The sequence below is a fragment of the Entelurus aequoreus genome, linkage group LG12, assembly GCF_033978785.1.
Source record: "Entelurus aequoreus isolate RoL-2023_Sb linkage group LG12, RoL_Eaeq_v1.1, whole genome shotgun sequence".
In the NCBI taxonomy this organism is placed as follows: Eukaryota; Metazoa; Chordata; class Actinopteri; order Syngnathiformes; family Syngnathidae; genus Entelurus; species Entelurus aequoreus.
In genome coordinates this window covers 62,343,185-62,361,053 of record NC_084742.1, presented here as the reverse complement: position 1 = coordinate 62,361,053, position 17,869 = coordinate 62,343,185, and the positions used below count along the sequence as shown (strand labels likewise).

At 41.8% G+C, this 17,869-nt stretch overlaps 1 protein-coding gene across 9 annotated transcripts in view; it reads right to left on the bottom strand.

Moving 5' to 3' along the window:
• The window catches only part of sfmbt2 (Scm like with four mbt domains 2), an 82,495-nt gene that overhangs the window by 1,017 nt on the left and 63,609 nt on the right, over nt 1–17,869 (bottom strand). For 7 of the 9 annotated variants that reach the window (XM_062066380.1, XM_062066382.1, XM_062066385.1 and 4 more), the window contains 14 exons: nt 17,355–17,598; nt 17,108–17,205; nt 11,114–11,215; nt 10,821–11,051; nt 10,612–10,738; nt 10,436–10,549; nt 10,314–10,356; nt 10,170–10,237; nt 8,032–8,165; nt 7,811–7,920; nt 3,138–3,313; nt 2,900–3,069; nt 2,574–2,828; nt 1,538–1,651 (listed from right to left, as the gene is read on the bottom strand). In XM_062066380.1, coding sequence (XP_061922364.1) covers nt 1,538–1,651; nt 2,574–2,828; nt 2,900–3,069; nt 3,138–3,313; nt 7,811–7,920; nt 8,032–8,165; nt 10,170–10,237; nt 10,314–10,356; nt 10,436–10,549; nt 10,612–10,738; nt 10,821–11,051; nt 11,114–11,215; nt 17,108–17,205; nt 17,355–17,598 — 1,986 coding nt within the window. The remainder of the gene's footprint in view (nt 1–1,537; nt 1,652–2,573; nt 2,829–2,899; nt 3,070–3,137; nt 3,314–7,810; nt 7,921–8,031; nt 8,166–10,169; nt 10,238–10,313; nt 10,357–10,435; nt 10,550–10,611; nt 10,739–10,820; nt 11,052–11,113; nt 11,216–17,107; nt 17,206–17,354; nt 17,599–17,869) is intronic. The other 2 variants (XM_062066381.1, XM_062066384.1) reach the window with 2 other exon arrangements.

The following is a 17,869-nucleotide window of genomic DNA, read 5'->3' as shown; positions in this document are numbered from 1 at the left end:
AATGAACACAGTTATGGACGCAACCGACACAAGGAATGAACACAGTTGTGGACGCAACAGACAACTGATGAACACAGTTGTGGACGGAGCCGACACACCTAATGAACACAGTTGTGGACGGAGCCGACAACTAATGAACACAGTTGTGGACGGAGCCGACAACTAATGAACACAGTTGTGGACGGAGCAGACAACTAATGAACACAGTTGTGGACAGAGCAGACAACTAATGAACACAGTTGTGGACAGAGCAGACAACTAATGAACACAGTTGTGGACGCAACCGACAACAAATGAACACAGTTGTGGACGTAACCGACACAACAAATGAACACAGTTGTGGACGCAACCGACACAACTAATGAACACAGTTGTGGACGCAACCGACACAACTAATGAACACAGTTGTGGACGCAACCGACAACTAATGAACACAGTTGTGGACGGAGCAGACAACTAATGAACACAGTTGTGGACAGAGCAGACAACTAATGAACACAGTTGTGGACGGAGCAGACAACTAATGAACACAGTTGTGGACGGAGCCGACAAGGAATGAACACAGTTGTGGACGGAGCCGACACAAGGAATGAACACAGTTGTGGACGGAGCCGACACAAGGAATGAACACAGTTGTGGACGCAACCGACAACTAATGAACACAGTTGTGGACGCAACCGACACAACTAATGAACACAGTTGTGGACGCAACCGACAACTAATGAACACAGTTGTGGACGCAACCGACAACTAATGAACACAGTTGTGGACGCAACCGACAACTAATGAACACAGTTGTGGACGGAGCCGACACAAGGAATGAACAGTTGTGGACGGAGCCGACACAAGGAATGAACACAGTTGTGGACGTAACCGACAACTAATGAACACAGTTGTGGACGCAACCGACAACTAATGAACACAGTTGTGGACGCAACCGACAACTAATGAACACAGTTGTGGACGGAGCCGACAACTAATGAACACAGTTGTGGACGGAGCCGACAACTAATGAACGGAGCCGACACAAGGAATGAACACAGTTGTGGACGCAACCGACAACTAATGAACACAGTTGTGGACGCAACCGACACAACTAATGAACACAGTTGTGGACGCAACCGACAACTAATGAACACAGTTGTGGACGCAGCCGACAACTAATGAACACAGTTGTGGACGCAGCCGACAACTAATGAACACAGTTGTGGACGCAGCCGACAACTAATGAACACAGTTGTGGACGCAACCGACAACTAATGAACACAGTTGTGGACGCAGCCGACAACTAATGAACACAGTTGTGGACGCAACCGACAACTAATGAACACAGTTGTGGACGGAGCCGACAACTAATGAACACACTTGTGGACGGAGCCGACACAACTAATGAACACACTTGTGGACGGAGCCGACACAAGGAATGAACACAGTTGTGTATGGAGCCGACACAAGGAATGAACACAGTTGTGGATGGAGGCGACACAAGGAATGAACACAGTTGTGGATGGAGCCGACACAAGGAATGAAGACTCGCCTGCTCCTGAAAGATGCTAGCGAGCGAGGCACAGTCCGTAGAACTGATGAAGAGGACCACTTCCTGGACGCTCCACTCTAGAGGGTTTTTGTCCAGAAGCAGCTGCTCCTCCTCCTGAATGTGAGAAGCATCATGTTTGTCAACCAAAGACGTGAGAAGCATCATGCTCGTCAACCAAAGACGTGAGAAGCATCATGCTCGTCAACCAAAGACGTGAGAAGCATCATGCTCGTCAACCAAAGACGTGAGAAGCATCATGCTTGTCATCCAAAGACGTGAGAAGCATTGTGCTCGTCAACCAAAGACGTGAGAAGCATCATGCTCGTCAACCAAAGACGTGAGAAGCATCATGCTTGTCAACGTGAGAAGCATCATGCTTGTCAACCAAAGACGTGAGAAGCATCATGCTCGTCAACCAAAGATGTGAGAAGCATCGTGCTTGTCAACCAAAGATGTGAGAAGCATCATGCTCGTCAACCAAAGATGTGAGAAGCATCGTGCTTGTCACCCAAGATGTGAGAAGCATCATGCTTGTCAACCAAAGATGTGAGAAGCATCATGCTTGTCACCCAAGATGTGAGAAGCATCATGCTTGTCACCCAAGATGTGAGAAGCATCATGCTTGTCACTCAAGATGTGAGAAGCATCATGCTTGTCAACCAAAGATGTGAGAAGCATCATGCTCGTCAACCAAAGATGTGAGAAGCATCATGCTCGTCACTCAAGATGTGAGAAGCATCATGCTTGTCACCCAAGATGTGAGAAGCATCATGCTTGTCACTCAAGATGTGAGAAGCATCATGCTTGTCAACCAAAGATGTGAGAAGCATCATGCTCGTCAACCAAAGATGTGAGAAGCATCATGCTCGTCAACCAAAGATGTGAGAAGCATCGTGCTTGTCACCCAAGATGTGAGAAGCATCATGCTCGTCAACCAAAGATGTGAGAAGCATCGTGCTCGTCAACCAAAGATGTGAGAAGCATCATGCTTGTCAACCAAAGACTTGATTAGTTTTTCATTCTGCTAGAATGTCACCTGCACGTCTTCTCCTTTGATTGGCTGATACTTGCTGAGGAGGCGACGAGCTGACCTGCGGCGTCCCTCCGTCGCCTCCCGGCCGCTGGCGACATCGTCGTCCACAGCTGGCTGCTCGGTCTGGCGCAGCGCCGAGGACGGGCGCGGGCGGCTGCCGGGCGCCTCCACAGAGGAGGCGTCCGTCAGGTCGTCCCGCGGTTCCGAGCTGGTGGCCTCGCTCCCCGACCGCGACGCCTCGTCGTCCTCATCGCTTTCCTGACGCAGGACAAAAAGGAAGCCATCAATTGGTTGTTTTGTACGTCACGGGAAGGCGAAGAGAGTCAAACCTGAGGCGAGTCAGCAGGAGTGAAGTCCACCGCCGACGAGCGCCTCTTCTTCTGCACGAAGATGCTCTTCCTCTTCTTCCGGCGCCGTTTGGGTTTAACGCCCTCTCCCGCCGCCGTGTCCTCGTCTCCCAGCAGCTTGGACAGCTTCCTCTTCTTCCTGTAGTAACAAGCTGTCCACAAGGCGGCCAATCAGACGATGACAAGGAAGAGTCGGTGGCGCCGGCGGCAAGAGACTGACTGTATTTGGTTTTGGTCTGGACGAAGCAGCTCTCCGGGCACTTTTCCAGGACCAGGACGGGGCTGATGAGGTTTGGGCAGCACTGCAGCTTCATGCAGACTTTGCGGCAGAAGTCCGGGACGAGCTCAGCCAGGCGGACGATTGTGATGCTGGCGCGGTACGTTTTCCCTTTGTATCTGCGGGCATCAAACATCAACATTAGTGCTCAATCTCTACATCAGTGTTTTTCAACCAGTGTGCCGTGAGATACAGTCTGGTGTGCCGTGGGAGATTATCTAATTTCACCTATTTGGGTTAAAAACATTGTTTGCAAACCAGTAATTATAGTCTACAAATGATGTGTTGTTGTTGAGTGTCGGTGCTGTCTAGAGCTCGGCAGAGTAACCGTGTAATACTCTTCCATCTCAGTAGGTGGCAGCCGGTGGCTAATTGCTTTGTAAATGCAGGTAAAAAGGAGTCTGATGCTAAAACCAAAAGTAAACAAAAGGTGAGTGCCCCTAAGAAAAGGCATTGAAGCTTAGGGAAGGCTATGCAGAACAAAATTAAAATTGAACTGGCTACAAAGTAAACAAAAACAGGATGCTGGACGACAGCAAAGACTTACTGCGGAGCAAAGACGGCGTCCACAATGTACATCCGAACATGACATGACAATCAACAATGTCCCCACAAAGAAGGATAAAAACAACTGAAATATTCTTGATTGCTAAAACAAAGTAGATGCGGGAAATATCGCTCAAAGGAAGACATGAAACTGCTACAGGAAAATATCAAAAAAAAAGAGAAAAAGCCACCAAAATAGGAGCGCAAGACAAGAACTAAAACACTACACACAGGAAAACAGCAAAACAGTCAATAAATCAGGGTGTGATGTGACAGGTGGTGACAGTACACCTACTTTGAGACAAGGGCTATAGTGATGCATGCTTGGTTATGGTAAAGTCATATGCAACAATTGCGACAATGACTTTTAACTGTCAACTGAGTTTATGATTTCTGCTGGTGGTGTGCCTCCGGATTTTTTCAACGCAAAAAATGTGCCTTGGTTAAAAAAAGGTTGAAAAACACTGCTCTACATCACAGGTGTCAAACTCAAGGCCCGGGGGCCAGATCTGACCCGCGACATCATTTGATCTGGCCCGCAAACACCTGGAAATGATATGTGTCAATAAAGTACTTCATATTTTCTCACTAAATGTAATTAATTTTTTTCAATTTGACAGAAAAAATATATGTACTGCTTGAAATTGCATACCTTTTAAACTGTAATAGTATTCAATATCGCAACAAATATTACAGTATATTATCATACTTTCCAAACATTTTTGCTCTAAATAAAAATACTTAAATATCTGCTTGACTTATGATTTTACAGCAAATTACCCATCAAATTAATAAAAATGACAATACATTTTACGGTGTTCTGTACAGCATATTACTGTAAATTGAAAAAAACTACCAGTTTTTTGCGGTAAAATTCTGTTGCTTGAACTGCCAGTTTTTGACTGTAAAATCTACGGTTGTTGTTTTGAACGGTGTATTACTGTAAATGGAAAGACGGTACTTTTGTTTTTCACGGTAGAAAAACTGGCAACTAAGTTGCCAGAATAAAAAAAATAACTTGTACGTTTTTCCCATTAACATTATAATGTTCAGTGTTTCCCATAAACTGCCAAGATACCTGTGGCGGTGGGTGCGTGGCTATGGGCGTGGTCACCAAGACATCTTCGAGTAATTTGCATAATTTACTACAATGATTTGATTTTCTCTAAAAAGGCTCAAAAAATGTATACTTACTAATTAATAAGTTTTGTTTTAAACGTCCATCCAGCCATCCATTTTACAATATAATTACAACACTTTATGTACATATTTATATACAGATTTGAACAATAAGTTATTCACTGAAATATAGTAATTGTGGTTCTTACAAAAAAATATATCTTATAAAATATAAAAGCTAAAATGTCTCAAAGCTCTGCCCCTTTAATTAGTGCACACTAAATAATTTAACTTTAGCCTACTACTACAACCATATTATTTACCAGCAACATAAAGTGAAACAGAGACAGAGGTGTCCTGCCAGTCAGTCACAAATAAACGGAAAACAGTAGTGGTGGTAGATAGACACGGAGCTTCATCAAACATCTGATCCACTGAACAAAGAGCTCCAAAAATCTTGAACTTTAGACTGCCATCAGTTTTACTCCCTACACTTAACCATGTGTTTCCTACTGCCTGCAGACTTTGCACCCTTTGTTATATACACATGTTGTGTTTCTAATATAAATACATTTAATAAAGTCAAATACAAATAAGGCAACAAGAGAAGTATCCTACACTTCTCTTTTGTAAAGTAAATCTGAACAGCCGATATGGGCATCTACATCAACTATATGATTTGCCTGAGAAGCTGGAGTGGCGGGCCGCCACAAATAAATGAATGTGTGGGAAACCCTGATGTTCTAAAAACCAATGTAAATTTAACACAAAAATTTGGGCAACTAAGCTGCCAGTTTTTTCCGTAACCCCCCCACCCCCCAAAAAATGGTTTTTCAATTTACCGTAAAATGTTGTAAATAAAAATAAATTAAAAAACACTATTTTACAGTAAAATTTTGTAAATAAAGTTTTTACTGTAAAATCGACAGTCTACTTAAAACAATTTGTAAAATTAATAATGAAATCCAGAGTCATATCCATACATTATTCACTGTTACAAGCGGCCCTCTGATGGCAGCCATAACTGCCATGTGGCCCTCAATGAAAACCACTTTGACATCCCTGCTCTACATTCATTTGTCAATATCTCCGCAATTCTAATTCATTTCCATGGATGGGATTGAATAGAATTGAAATTGTAATTGATCATTTAGGCGAATCCCAAAATCATACAAAACCCAAAAGCAATGAAGTTGTCATGTTGTGTAAATGGTAAATAAAATCAGAATACAATGATTTGCAAATCCATTTCAACTTATATTCAATTGAATAGACTGCAAAGACAAGATATTTCATGTTCACACTGAGAAACTTTTGTTATTTTTTGCAAATAATCATGAACTTAGATTTTAATGGTAGCAACACATTGCAAAAAAGTTGTCACAGGGGCATTTTTACCACTGTGTTACATGGCCTTTCCTTTTAACAACACTCAGTAAACATTTGGGAACTGAGGAGACACATTTTTGAAGCTTTTCAGGTTAAATTCTTTCTCATTCTTGCTTGATGTACAGCTTAAGTTGTTCAACAGTCCGGGGGTCTCCATTGTGCTATTTTAGGCTTCATAATGCGCCACACATTTTCAGGTCTGGACTACAGGCAGGCCAGTCTAGTACCCGCACTCTTTTACTATGAAGCCACGCTGTTGTAACACATGGCTTGGCATTGTCTTGCTGAAATAAGCAGGGGTGTCCATTATAACGTTGCTTGGATGGCAACATATGTTGCTCCAAAACCTGTATGTACCTTTCAGCATTAATGGTGCCTTCACAGATGTGTAAGTTACCCATGTCTTGGGCACTAATACACCCCCATACCTTCACAGATGCTGGCTTTTCAATTTTGCGCCTAGAACAATCCGGATGGTTCTTTTCCTCTTTCATTTTGAAATGTGGACTCGTCAGACCACAGAACACTTTTCCACTTTGTATCAGTCCATCTTAGATGAGCTCAGGCCCAGCGAAGCCGACGGCGTTTCTGGGTGTTGTTGATAAACGGTTTTCGCCTTGCATAGGAGAGTTTTAACTTGCACTTACAGATGTAGCGACCAACTGTAGTTACTGACAGTGGGTTTCTGACGTGTTCCTGAGCCCATGTGGTGATATCCTTTACACACTGATGTCGCTTGTTGATGCAGTACAGCCTGAGGGATCGAAGGTCACGGGTTTAGCTGCTTACGTGCAGTGATTTCTCTAGATTGTCTGGTGATATTACGGAGCGTAGATGGTGAAATCCCTTAATTCCTTGCAATAGCTGGTTGACAAAGGTTTTTCTTAAACTGTTCAGCAATTTGCTCACGCATTTGTTGACAAAGTGGTGACCCTCGCCCCATCCTTGTTTGTGAATGACTGAGCATTTCATGGAATCTACTTTTATACCCAATCATGGCACCCACCTGTTCCCAATTTGCCTGTTCACCTGTGGGATGTTCCAAATAAGTGTTTGATGAGCATTCCTCAACTTTCAGTATTTATTGCCACCTTTCCCAACTTCTTTGTCACGTGTTGCTGCCATCAAATTCTAAAGTTAATGATTTGCACAAAAATTTGTTTTTTTATCAGTTTGAACATCAAATATGTTGTCTTTGTAGCATATTCAACTGAATATGGGTTGAAAATGATTTGCAAATCATTGTATTCCGTTTATATTTACATCTAACACAATTTCCCAACTCATATGGAAACGGAGTTTGTAAAATTTTTTTTTTTTACATTGTATATAAAAAAACAAATCATCAAATGCATACGCAATTGTGTAATAATATCATTTACTATTAGAAGTGGCCCTCTGAGGGCCAACATAAAATTAAACTAGTTTGACACCCCTGCTATAAGCAATTTCTCTTGACTAAAAATGAACTTGAAATCCACTTCCTGCGGGTGGACTTTCCAAATTCTAAATGTGTGACTTTGCACAGGCTATGGTCAGGAAGGATGCTGTGGTGTCCTCACTTGGCTTTCAAGGTCTCCTGCTGGCAGTCCAAGCCGGGCTCCTGCAGATCCTGCAGTTCCTTGAGGACGCGGCCGGGCTTGTAGGCGGCGTTGATCAGCATGGTGAGGAGCTGTGGGGTTTATACAAAATGGATCTTCAGAGAAATCCAGTTTCCTCCAGCATGACACGTCATCACTTCTCCAAACCAAGTCGCCCTCAAGCTCTAATCTAGGAGGCTCACCTCTTTGAGGACTAGCGTGCATTTCCCGGGTCCGACCGCCTGGGGCAGCTCGGTGATGCGGCCCTTGTTGAGGTACGGTCCTGAGAAGCAGCGGTGGTTGACAAAGACTTTGGAGCAGCAGTAGCGACCATTAGCTGCCATGAAGAAATTATTTATTTGAAACATGCTTTTTTAAGAAATATTCATTTTAATGCACAGCAGCGACTTTTAGAGCAAATTTTGCATCTCTGGACGGAGGAAGTCTCTGTACATTGCTACATTCATCTTAGTCTAGTCAGAGAGGTGACCAACTTGGTCACTCTGTCAGACCAACAGCATTCCTCTGTGGAGAGGAGAACCTTCCAGAAGGACAACACAGTCTGCAGCAATGGTATAGCAGCCAAACGGAAGCCATTTCTTAGTAAAACCTTTGCCCATATGCACCGGAAAGACTCTCGCACCATGAGAAACAAAATTCTCCGGTCGATTGAACTCTTTGGCGTGAATGCCAGGCATTGTGTTTGGAGAAAAAGGGAAAAAAGCAAGGCCAGCGACACGCGTGTCCTAATAATTTTAATTCAAACTGCGCAGGCGCTACCACACACAGACGGGTTTTGGAAATGTCTTCGTCAGTCTGCAATTGTGCCACTGCAAAGGGATGCACTTAAATAGTCACAGCTGTGGTCAATCAATTGACATAATAAATCACGAACAACTTCAGAAATGAAGGCGCACAAATAATACAGAATGGAAAATTGTACGAAATAAATCAAAGATTCAAGTACAGTATCATAGGAAAATAAATAAAACAATAAAAAAATGTGTGGACAAGCATTATAATAAAATAAATGTATTTTTTGTATTTATTATAATTATAATAAAATATAATTATTATTATATTTAAATATTATATTTTTTATAATAAAATATAATTACTTATATCTAAATAGAATTATTTATATTTTATTATAATAAAATAGAATTATTATTTATATGTAAATATAATTTATATTTATTATAATTATAATAAAATAGAATTATTTATATTTATACATATTTATATTTTATTATAATACAATACAATTATTTATATTTAAATATAATAATTATTGATATTTATTACAATTATAAAATAAATATTATTTGGTTGTCTACACTTGTTTTTTTGCTGAATTGATTTTTTATTGCTTTATTTATTTTCCTATGATACTGTACTGAGTCTTTCATTTATTTTGTACAATTTTCCATTCATCCATCCATCCATCTTCTCCCGCTTATCTGAGGTCGGGTCTCGGGGGCAGCAGCCTAAGCAGGGAAGCCCAGACTTTCCTCTCCCCAGCCACTTCTTCCAGCTCTTCCCGGGGGATCCCGAGGCGTTCCCAGGCCAGCCGGGAGACGTAGTCTTACCAACGGTCTTCCCTGTGGCCTTCTACCGGTTGGACGTGCCCTAAACACCTCCCTAGGGAGGCGTTCGGGTGGCATCCTGACCAGATGCCCGCACCACCTCATCTGGCTCCTCTCAATGTGGAGGAGCAGCGGCTTTACTTTGAGCTCCTCCCGGATGGCAGAGCTTCTCACCCTATCTCTAAGGGAGAGCCCCGCCACCCGGCGGAGGAAACTCCTTTCGGCCGCTTGTACCCGTGATCTTGTCCTTTCGGTCATAACCCAAAGCTCATGACCGTAGGTGAGGATGGGAACGTAGATCGACCGGTAAATTGAGAGCTTTGCCTTCCGGCTCAGCTCCTTCTTCACCACAACGGATCGATACAGCGTCCGCATTACTGAAGACGCCGCACCGATCCGCCTGTCGACCTCACGATCCACTCTTCCCTCACTTGTGAACAAGACTCCGAGCTACTTGAACTCCTCCACTTGGGGCAAGATATGTTTTAATTGCTGATGCAGGTTTTATTTTTAAATGCGCCGGAAAATAGCCCGTTTTGCACGCTGTTGAGGTGATTCAATGTCCAGTATTGCGAAAGTGTGTTTCTGTATAGTATTTCTCCAGCATGTGGTGACATCAATGATGGTATTTTGAGAGGTAATCATTGAAGTCGGACATCACTGAAGGCCTAGGTGGGAAACACTGATAGTACATATGCTCAAAATGTCAATAAGGTGGAATTATAGAACTGTTCTTTAGCATTCAATCAATTTACCTGCATCGCTAGGATTAGACTGGCAGTGATTGACAGGAGGAGTCTGAATTCGGTGAGACGGTGCCAATCTGGAGGAAAAAACGTGCACACGTAAAACAGACAAGAACCTTCTAGAACACATCAAGCGTTCTTTTCAATTCTTACTGTTTCTCTGGCTGAACCACCGCAATCTTCCTCTGCTTCCCACCTGTGGAGAGTAGAACAAGAATGTCTTTAGCGCCATGGCTTGGAGTTAAGCCGGTGTGTGTGTGTGTGTGTGTACATACAAACAGGTTTGAGAGGAGGGGTCAAAGGGTAAGCATTAGCCTCACACCAGCCCACAGGGAAGATGTCCATAGACTGAACGTCCACGATGGTCTCTGAGAACTGCTTGGCCACACCTAACCAAAGTCTCACATTGTTACACACGTCCTACACCACATCCTATCCTTGCTCTCTTGACCTTCAAGTCGGAGCCACAGCAGGCGTCCTCGGACTTGTGTGATCTGGGCCACGCAGATCTCAGCCGGCCTCTCAGGGTTCGCCGTCTCCAGCCACATGTCGTTGGCGAAGACCCGCTTCTGCCAGGTCTAAAAACAAACACACACAGGAAGTGCGGGGTTATTTATACGCCGAGGACAAGAATCCGAAGCCGGCATTCCGACGCCTCACATCGAGGAAGCAGGCGTCGGGGGCCGCTTCAGTCCCGCTCTGCTTGAGGTAGTCGGCCCAGTCGAAGTCCTGACCCTCGTAGCCCCGCGGCCTCTCCAAGCTCACGCCGTTCTTCATGCACCACTGGATGGGCACGATGCCCGGCGAGTCAGCGTGACACAACACCGACCGCGGCTTGGCGCCCGCAGTGAGGTCATCCAGCGTGACCTGGAAGTGCTGCTGGCTGTAGACCTGCAGAGAAAAAGCTCACTTTAAGTCCATTTCAAGGTCTGCTTGTGAGGGGGGACACTCACCTTGGTGACGGACACAGGGCAGATGTGGCGGTGGTCCCAGGGAGGAACCATCTCCAGCTTCATTCCCAGTTTGAAGGCGTGCTTGGGCAGATCCACGTGGTCCTAACACAGTCAAGACCATACATCACTTTTACACAGGGAAATCCACAAAATGTCTAAAAAGCCAGATCATATACAGGATTTTTCCTGCGTTCAAAATTGTGTGGCGGCCGCCTCCATCTAATTTTGTGCCGCCTCCATCTAATTTTGTGCCGCCCCCAGCCAGAGCGATCGATATCGCTCAACACAGCGTAAAGCTCCGGCTGTGTCGATTGAGCGATTGATATGAGAGATGTCCGATAAATGCTTTAAAATGTAATATCGGAAATTATCGGTATCGGTTTCAAAAAGTAAAATTAATGACTTTTTAAAACGCAGCTGTACGGAGCGGTACATATCCGGTAAAACACGGACGTAGGGCATACTCGCCAACCCTCCCGATTTCCCTCAATTTCAGTACCCCTCCCGAAAATCTCCAGAGGCAAACATTCTCCCGATTTCCACCCAGACAACAGTATTGGGGGCCTGCCTTAGAGGCACTACCGTTAGCGTCCTCTACAACCTGTCGTCACGTCCGCTTTTCCTCCATACAAACAGCGTGCCGGCCCAGTCACATAATATATGCGGCTTTTACATACACATGAGTGAATGCAACGCATACTTGGTCAACAGCCACACAGGTCACACTGAGGGTGACCGTATAAACAACTTTAACACTGGTACAAATGTGCGCCACACTGTGAACCCACACTAAACAAGAATGACAAAAACATTCCGGGAGAACATCCGCACCGTAACACAACATAAACACAACAGAACAAATACCCAGAACCCCTTGCAGCACTAACTCTTCCGGGACGCTGCAATATACACCCTCGCTACTAAGGTTGGCAAGTATGCTCTAGTATACTCTGGACTGAAGCTGTGTGCCTTCATTGTTTTTGTAGCTGTTGTTTTGAGGCATGTTTAAAAAAAAAATCAAAAATAACGCACTTTGTGAAAGTCAAAGTATAGTATTTCCCATAGTTGTAATGGGTATCAGGATTATCTCAGGGAGAGCATGTCCCAAATTCCAAGCTGTTTTGAGGCATGTTAAAAAAAATAATGCACTTTGTGACTTCAATAATAAATATGGCAGTGCCATGTTGGCATTTTTTTACCATATCTGGAGTTGAGGTTCTCTTATTTTGGAAAACCTTGTTTTTGATTAGGGCTGCAACAACTAATCGATTAAATCGATTCAAATCGATTATAAACATAGTTGGCGATTAATTAAGTCATCGATTCGTTGGATCTATGCTGTGCGCATGCGCAGAGGCTACTTTTTTTTAATTTATTTTTTTATAAACCTTTATTTATAAACTGCAACATATACAAACAGCTGAGAAACAATCAAAATAAGTATGGTGCCAGTATGCTGTTTTCCCCCCCCAATAAAATACTGGAAAGGATAGAAATGTAGTTTGTCTCTTTTATCCGATTATTAATCGATTAATCGAAGTAATAATCGACAGATTAATCGATTATCAAATTAGTTGTTAGTTGCAGCCCTCTATTTGATTGATTGATTGAAACTTGTATTATTAGTAGATTGCACAGTCTAGTACATATTCCGTACAATTGACCACTAAATGGTAACACCCCAATAAGTTTTTCAACTTGTTTAAGTCGAGGTCCACGTAAATCAATTCATGGTAAAATTACATTGTTTAATGCATCCAGCGGGGCATCACAACAAAATTAGGCATAATAATGTGTTAATTCCACGACTGTATGTATCGGTATCGGTTGATATCGGAATCGGTAATTAAGAGTTGGACAATATCGGAAATCGGCAAAAAAGCCATTATCGTACATCACTAATTGTCCTTTGCGGCAGCTACGTATTTTAACTGCAGTTGCAGCGTTGCGCCACTATAGAGGCGCTATATCGACAGCAGTGCACCGGAAAGACCTGAAGCCACTACCAAAGAAGAAACAGATCGAATCGTGCTTTTTCCTGCCACTTGGTGCGTAACGTTGACCGCCATAAGAAGTGGATTTCTGCCATACGGAGCATGATACGGAGGGATCACTGGTCTCCTACAGAACACTCCAGACTGTGCTGTGAACATTTTGTCTCTGGTAAGTGAACACAGCCAGTAGTGTTAGCTTCGTTTCCAACCTTTTCTGACTAATTATAATAGAATAGTTGATTGAAGAATGTATTACAAGTTTGCATAGGACCAGGTAGAGTTTCATGATTAACCGGTACAAAGTCAACTAAAAGGAATTACCCCAAGAAAGCATTACAAGCATGTCGTGTTTATTTAAAAGAAAGTTTCCTCCTTGTCAGAGTAACGTTTGTTTTTTTATCGTTGCAGATATGGCAGGCAAAATCAGCCACTACTTTAAAAAGCGATCTCGCGAGGAGGAAAGTCAAGAGTCCAGGTGAAACAGAGCAGAGAAATTAACGTAACAGGCAGGCCCGCAAACACCTGGAAATGATGTGTCAAAGTACTTAATATTTTCTCATTAAATGTAATGGACTTTTTTCATTTTGACAGAAAAAAATATGTACTGCCTGAAATTGCATGCCTTTTAAACTTTAATAGTATCCAATATTGCAACAAATATTACAGTATATTATCATACTTTCCAAACAGGTTTTTGTCGAAATAAAAATACTTTTATAAAGAAAATAAAAGTACATTTAAAAAAATAAAAAATACATAAAATAAAAGTAAGTAGGTAAAAAAGTAATAATAATAACTGTTGCCAACATATTTAAAAATAAATAAATGCAATAAAAGTAAATAGCTAAAAAAATTATAGAACTAGTGCCAATATATGTAAAATTAATAAACAAAATATTTTAAAATTAAGATGTATTGCCAACATATTTAACAATAAATAATTACATAATTAAAGAAAACTGTTAGTAACATATTTAAATATAAATAAATAAAATATAAAAAAATAACTGTTGCTAACATATTTTAAAATAAATAAATATATATAAAAAAGAACTGTTGCTAACATATTTAAAAATACATAAATAAAAGCTACAAAAACAACAGTTCCTAACATATTTTTTAAAAATAAATAAAAGACACAAATAACTTACCAACATATTTAAAAATAAATACTAGTATAAAAATATCTGCTTGATTTTACAGCAAACTACCCATCAAATTTATAAAAATGACAATAAATTTGACAGTGTTCTTTACAGCATATTACTGTAAATTGAAAAACTACCATTTTTCTGCGTTAAAATTCTGGTGCATGGTCAGGGTTGTACCACCTCTGCCTCAATTTGAGCCAGGAAAAACCCTGAAATATGAGCGACGTAAACGTTGCATTTATTATGGGTTGAAAAGCTGGAACGTAACTACTGTCTAATTATACAGCATTCTAAACAGCCAGGTAACTTCCTGCTCAGTGCAATATATGCTTCAAAATAAAAGTGTGGCAGTATTAACCTGGATTCTACAAAACAAGAAACATTTGCATGTTTTATGTCAGTGTAGTCAAATCATACAAGCAAATTAGCAAAGCCTCAACAAGCACCTGCTCGCTCACATACACCCCCCCCCCCCTTATAGTGGCTCTACTACAGTGCCTCAAAGTAGGACTGTTTACTGTATTTTATTGCCCGACTAGAAAGAATAAGATATCACACGTTAAATATATCACACAGGCGGTACAAAGTCATGGTGGGGAATAAATGTTTATGCAAACATTATATTTGGCCACATGCTGACAAAGTGAAACCTTTTACATTTAAAAAAAAATGTTATTACACATTATACTTTCATTTGTAAAAAAAAAAATATTTTATCACACATTCTACTAAAGTGTGTTGAAAAATTATTTTGTCACACATTCTCATTACATCTTAAAAGTCTGGAGTAAATGTGCAAGCAAGGCTTGATGTCTGGTCAGTGGTGGGCCGTCAGGGCCAGCAAGGCCTTCTCTGCTGGCCTAACATAACCAGAAATCATGATGATTATTAAAGATAAGTCATTTTTAATTTAATTTCCCTAAATATCTAAAATTATTCCTATTCTCTTCATGTCATACTATGCTCCTTCCAGCATTGTTTTTAGTTTATAGAGTTTTTATCCAATCAGAATTCAGCTAGCTTATGTTGCCATGCTGTACCAAATCTGCCCAGGGCCTTCAGAATCAACAATGTCTGTGCACTGTAAGTCAACGGGCACATACAGTTGATAATTACCATAGTAGGGCTGGGCGAAACATCGAATATACTCGATATATCGCGGGTTTGTCTCTGTGCGATATAGAAAATGACTATATGGTGATATTGGAGTATACGTTCTCAGGCAGTTGCTTTTAGCTGCGGGCATTACACTACAGGCTCTTCTCACAGAGACATAAAACAAGCGCACCTTCTTACATACGTCACATACTGTCGCACGTGCAACGTCATACGCCCTCACGGAGCAGAGAGGTAGCGGCATGGTATTGTTTGCTGTGATGCTAGCGGAGTGGTGCGAGTGGTAATACGAGAGAGAGAAGGTGCCAATCTGGTAACAAATGAAGGAAGAATTAATTCCCAAGAAAAACAGCAGGGGATCCATCGTCTGGCGGTGGTTTGGCTTCAAGCGGGAAGATGTCGAACATGTATGTGGCAAAGGGTGCTACAAAAAGCAGCACCACTGCTAATTTGTAGCATGACTTGAAAAGTCACCCGCTAGAGAATGAGGAGTGCTTGAAACTCTGCATGTCAACATCTCAGTTCGGTGCCACACCCACAAAATGACCAAGCAACCATTAACACCGTATGAAAAAAGTTGTCAACAACAGAAGGAGATAACGTCCGCAGGAACCTACCACATAGCGAAGGACATACACTATTTGATTTCCTCTTATGCAGCTCATTTTTATTTGACAGTTATTGAAATATCTTGTGTGACATCATGCACAAAAGTGCACTTTATTTGTTTTAAACTATTGTAGTGGCGTTCTGTATAAAAAGTGCACTTTAATTTAGTGTTGTTTTGATAAGTCATCTTAGTGACATCATGCACAAAAGTGCACTAATAGCTTGTTTTAAAATGTCTCTGACAATCTTGCACTTTCTGTTTTGGAAATGACATGAATGTTTGTGCCACTGCTTAATAACTGTTTAATAAATACACATTTGGTAAATTGACTTAGTTGTGGTTTCCCTCTCTGCATGAAAGTTTAAAAGTAGCATATATTAATGCAGTATGAAGAAGAATGTTTTAATGTAGACACAGAATCATCATACTGCTGTGATTTCTCATAGTCATTCACATTGACGTCCCACTGGGGTGAGTTTTCCTTGCCCGTATGTGGGCTCTGTACAGAGGATGTCGTTGTGGCTTGTACAGCCCTTTGAGACACTTGTGATTTAGGGCTATATAAATAAACATTGATTGATTGATTGATTGATTGATTGATTGATTGATTATATGCATCAAGTGTTCATTCAAGGCTAAGGCAAAATATCCAGATATATATCGTGTATCGTGACATGGCCTAAAAATATTGAGATATTAATAAAAGGCCATATCACCCAGCCCTAGCCAATCCGATCACGAGTTGTTGTCAGTAAGGCCTTCTAGCTGGCCCTGACATTTACGCGTCCTGTAGACGTGGACCCCGACGTAAACAAGTTGAAAAACTTATTGGGGTGTTACCATTTAGTGGTCAATTGTACGGAATATGTACTGTACTGTGCAATCTACTAATAAAAGTTTCAATCAATCAATCAAATTACGGTATTTTGAGAGGTGAAGTGGGACTACCGGTAAAAAGGGCATCACTAAAGGCCTAGGTGAGAAACGCACGGCCCGCCACTGTGTATGGTTCCATTTCCATGGCAACCGCTTTATGTCAACATGAGTCAGCCAGTTAAGAGAGGCTTCTAGAAAAGCGGGTTGCACTTTTACTTATAAAGTATGAAATCACAGCAACACTCACCTTGAACACCTCGAGGGGCAGGGAACGCGTCTGTCCGTCTCGCTGGGCTTCCTCTAAAGCCCGCTGCCAGTCGGGGGCGCTCTTCAGGAACTGGAACTCTGAAGAAAAACATTGTTTTTTTTTTCAAAATAAAATTCATTAAATCCAAAATAATATTATTTTAGAACTGCATATAAGCTGTTAATGTTTGTAGTCATTACGTCCTGTCATAAAATTACAATTAATTAAGAGGGTGACCGATGCGCACCTGTGGGCGGTTCCAAGGAGAGCTGGTTCTGCCGTGCCCAGCCGAAGGGGCGGAGCCTAACATCCAGGTAAAAGAGCCACGTGTCCTGGTGGTCGTCTGAGAGCCCGGCGTAACGAAGACGCAGCCTGCCGCCCACATTGTGAATGACGCGCGCAGGCCAGCAGAGGAACGGGTCCGCGACATCACGGAGCTCCAGAAGGGAGCCTTGGACGATCAAGTCCACGGTGTTCTTACCACGCAGGGGCTGTGCAGACAAATCAAATACGGTAAGTTTAGCTTTACTTGTTAGCATCAAGTGAAGACAGGAATTGGACAAAAAATAATAATAAAAGTAAATGTCTTTAAATGTCAGAAGACATCATTTATTCCTATTAACCTCTTAAAGTACTCAAAGCGCTTTGACACCAGTTCCAAATTCACCCATTCACACACTAACCACAACCCACCAATTTGTAATAGAATAAAGAAGAGTAATATATTGATTAATTTGTAATCGAATAAAAACACTTTCTAGC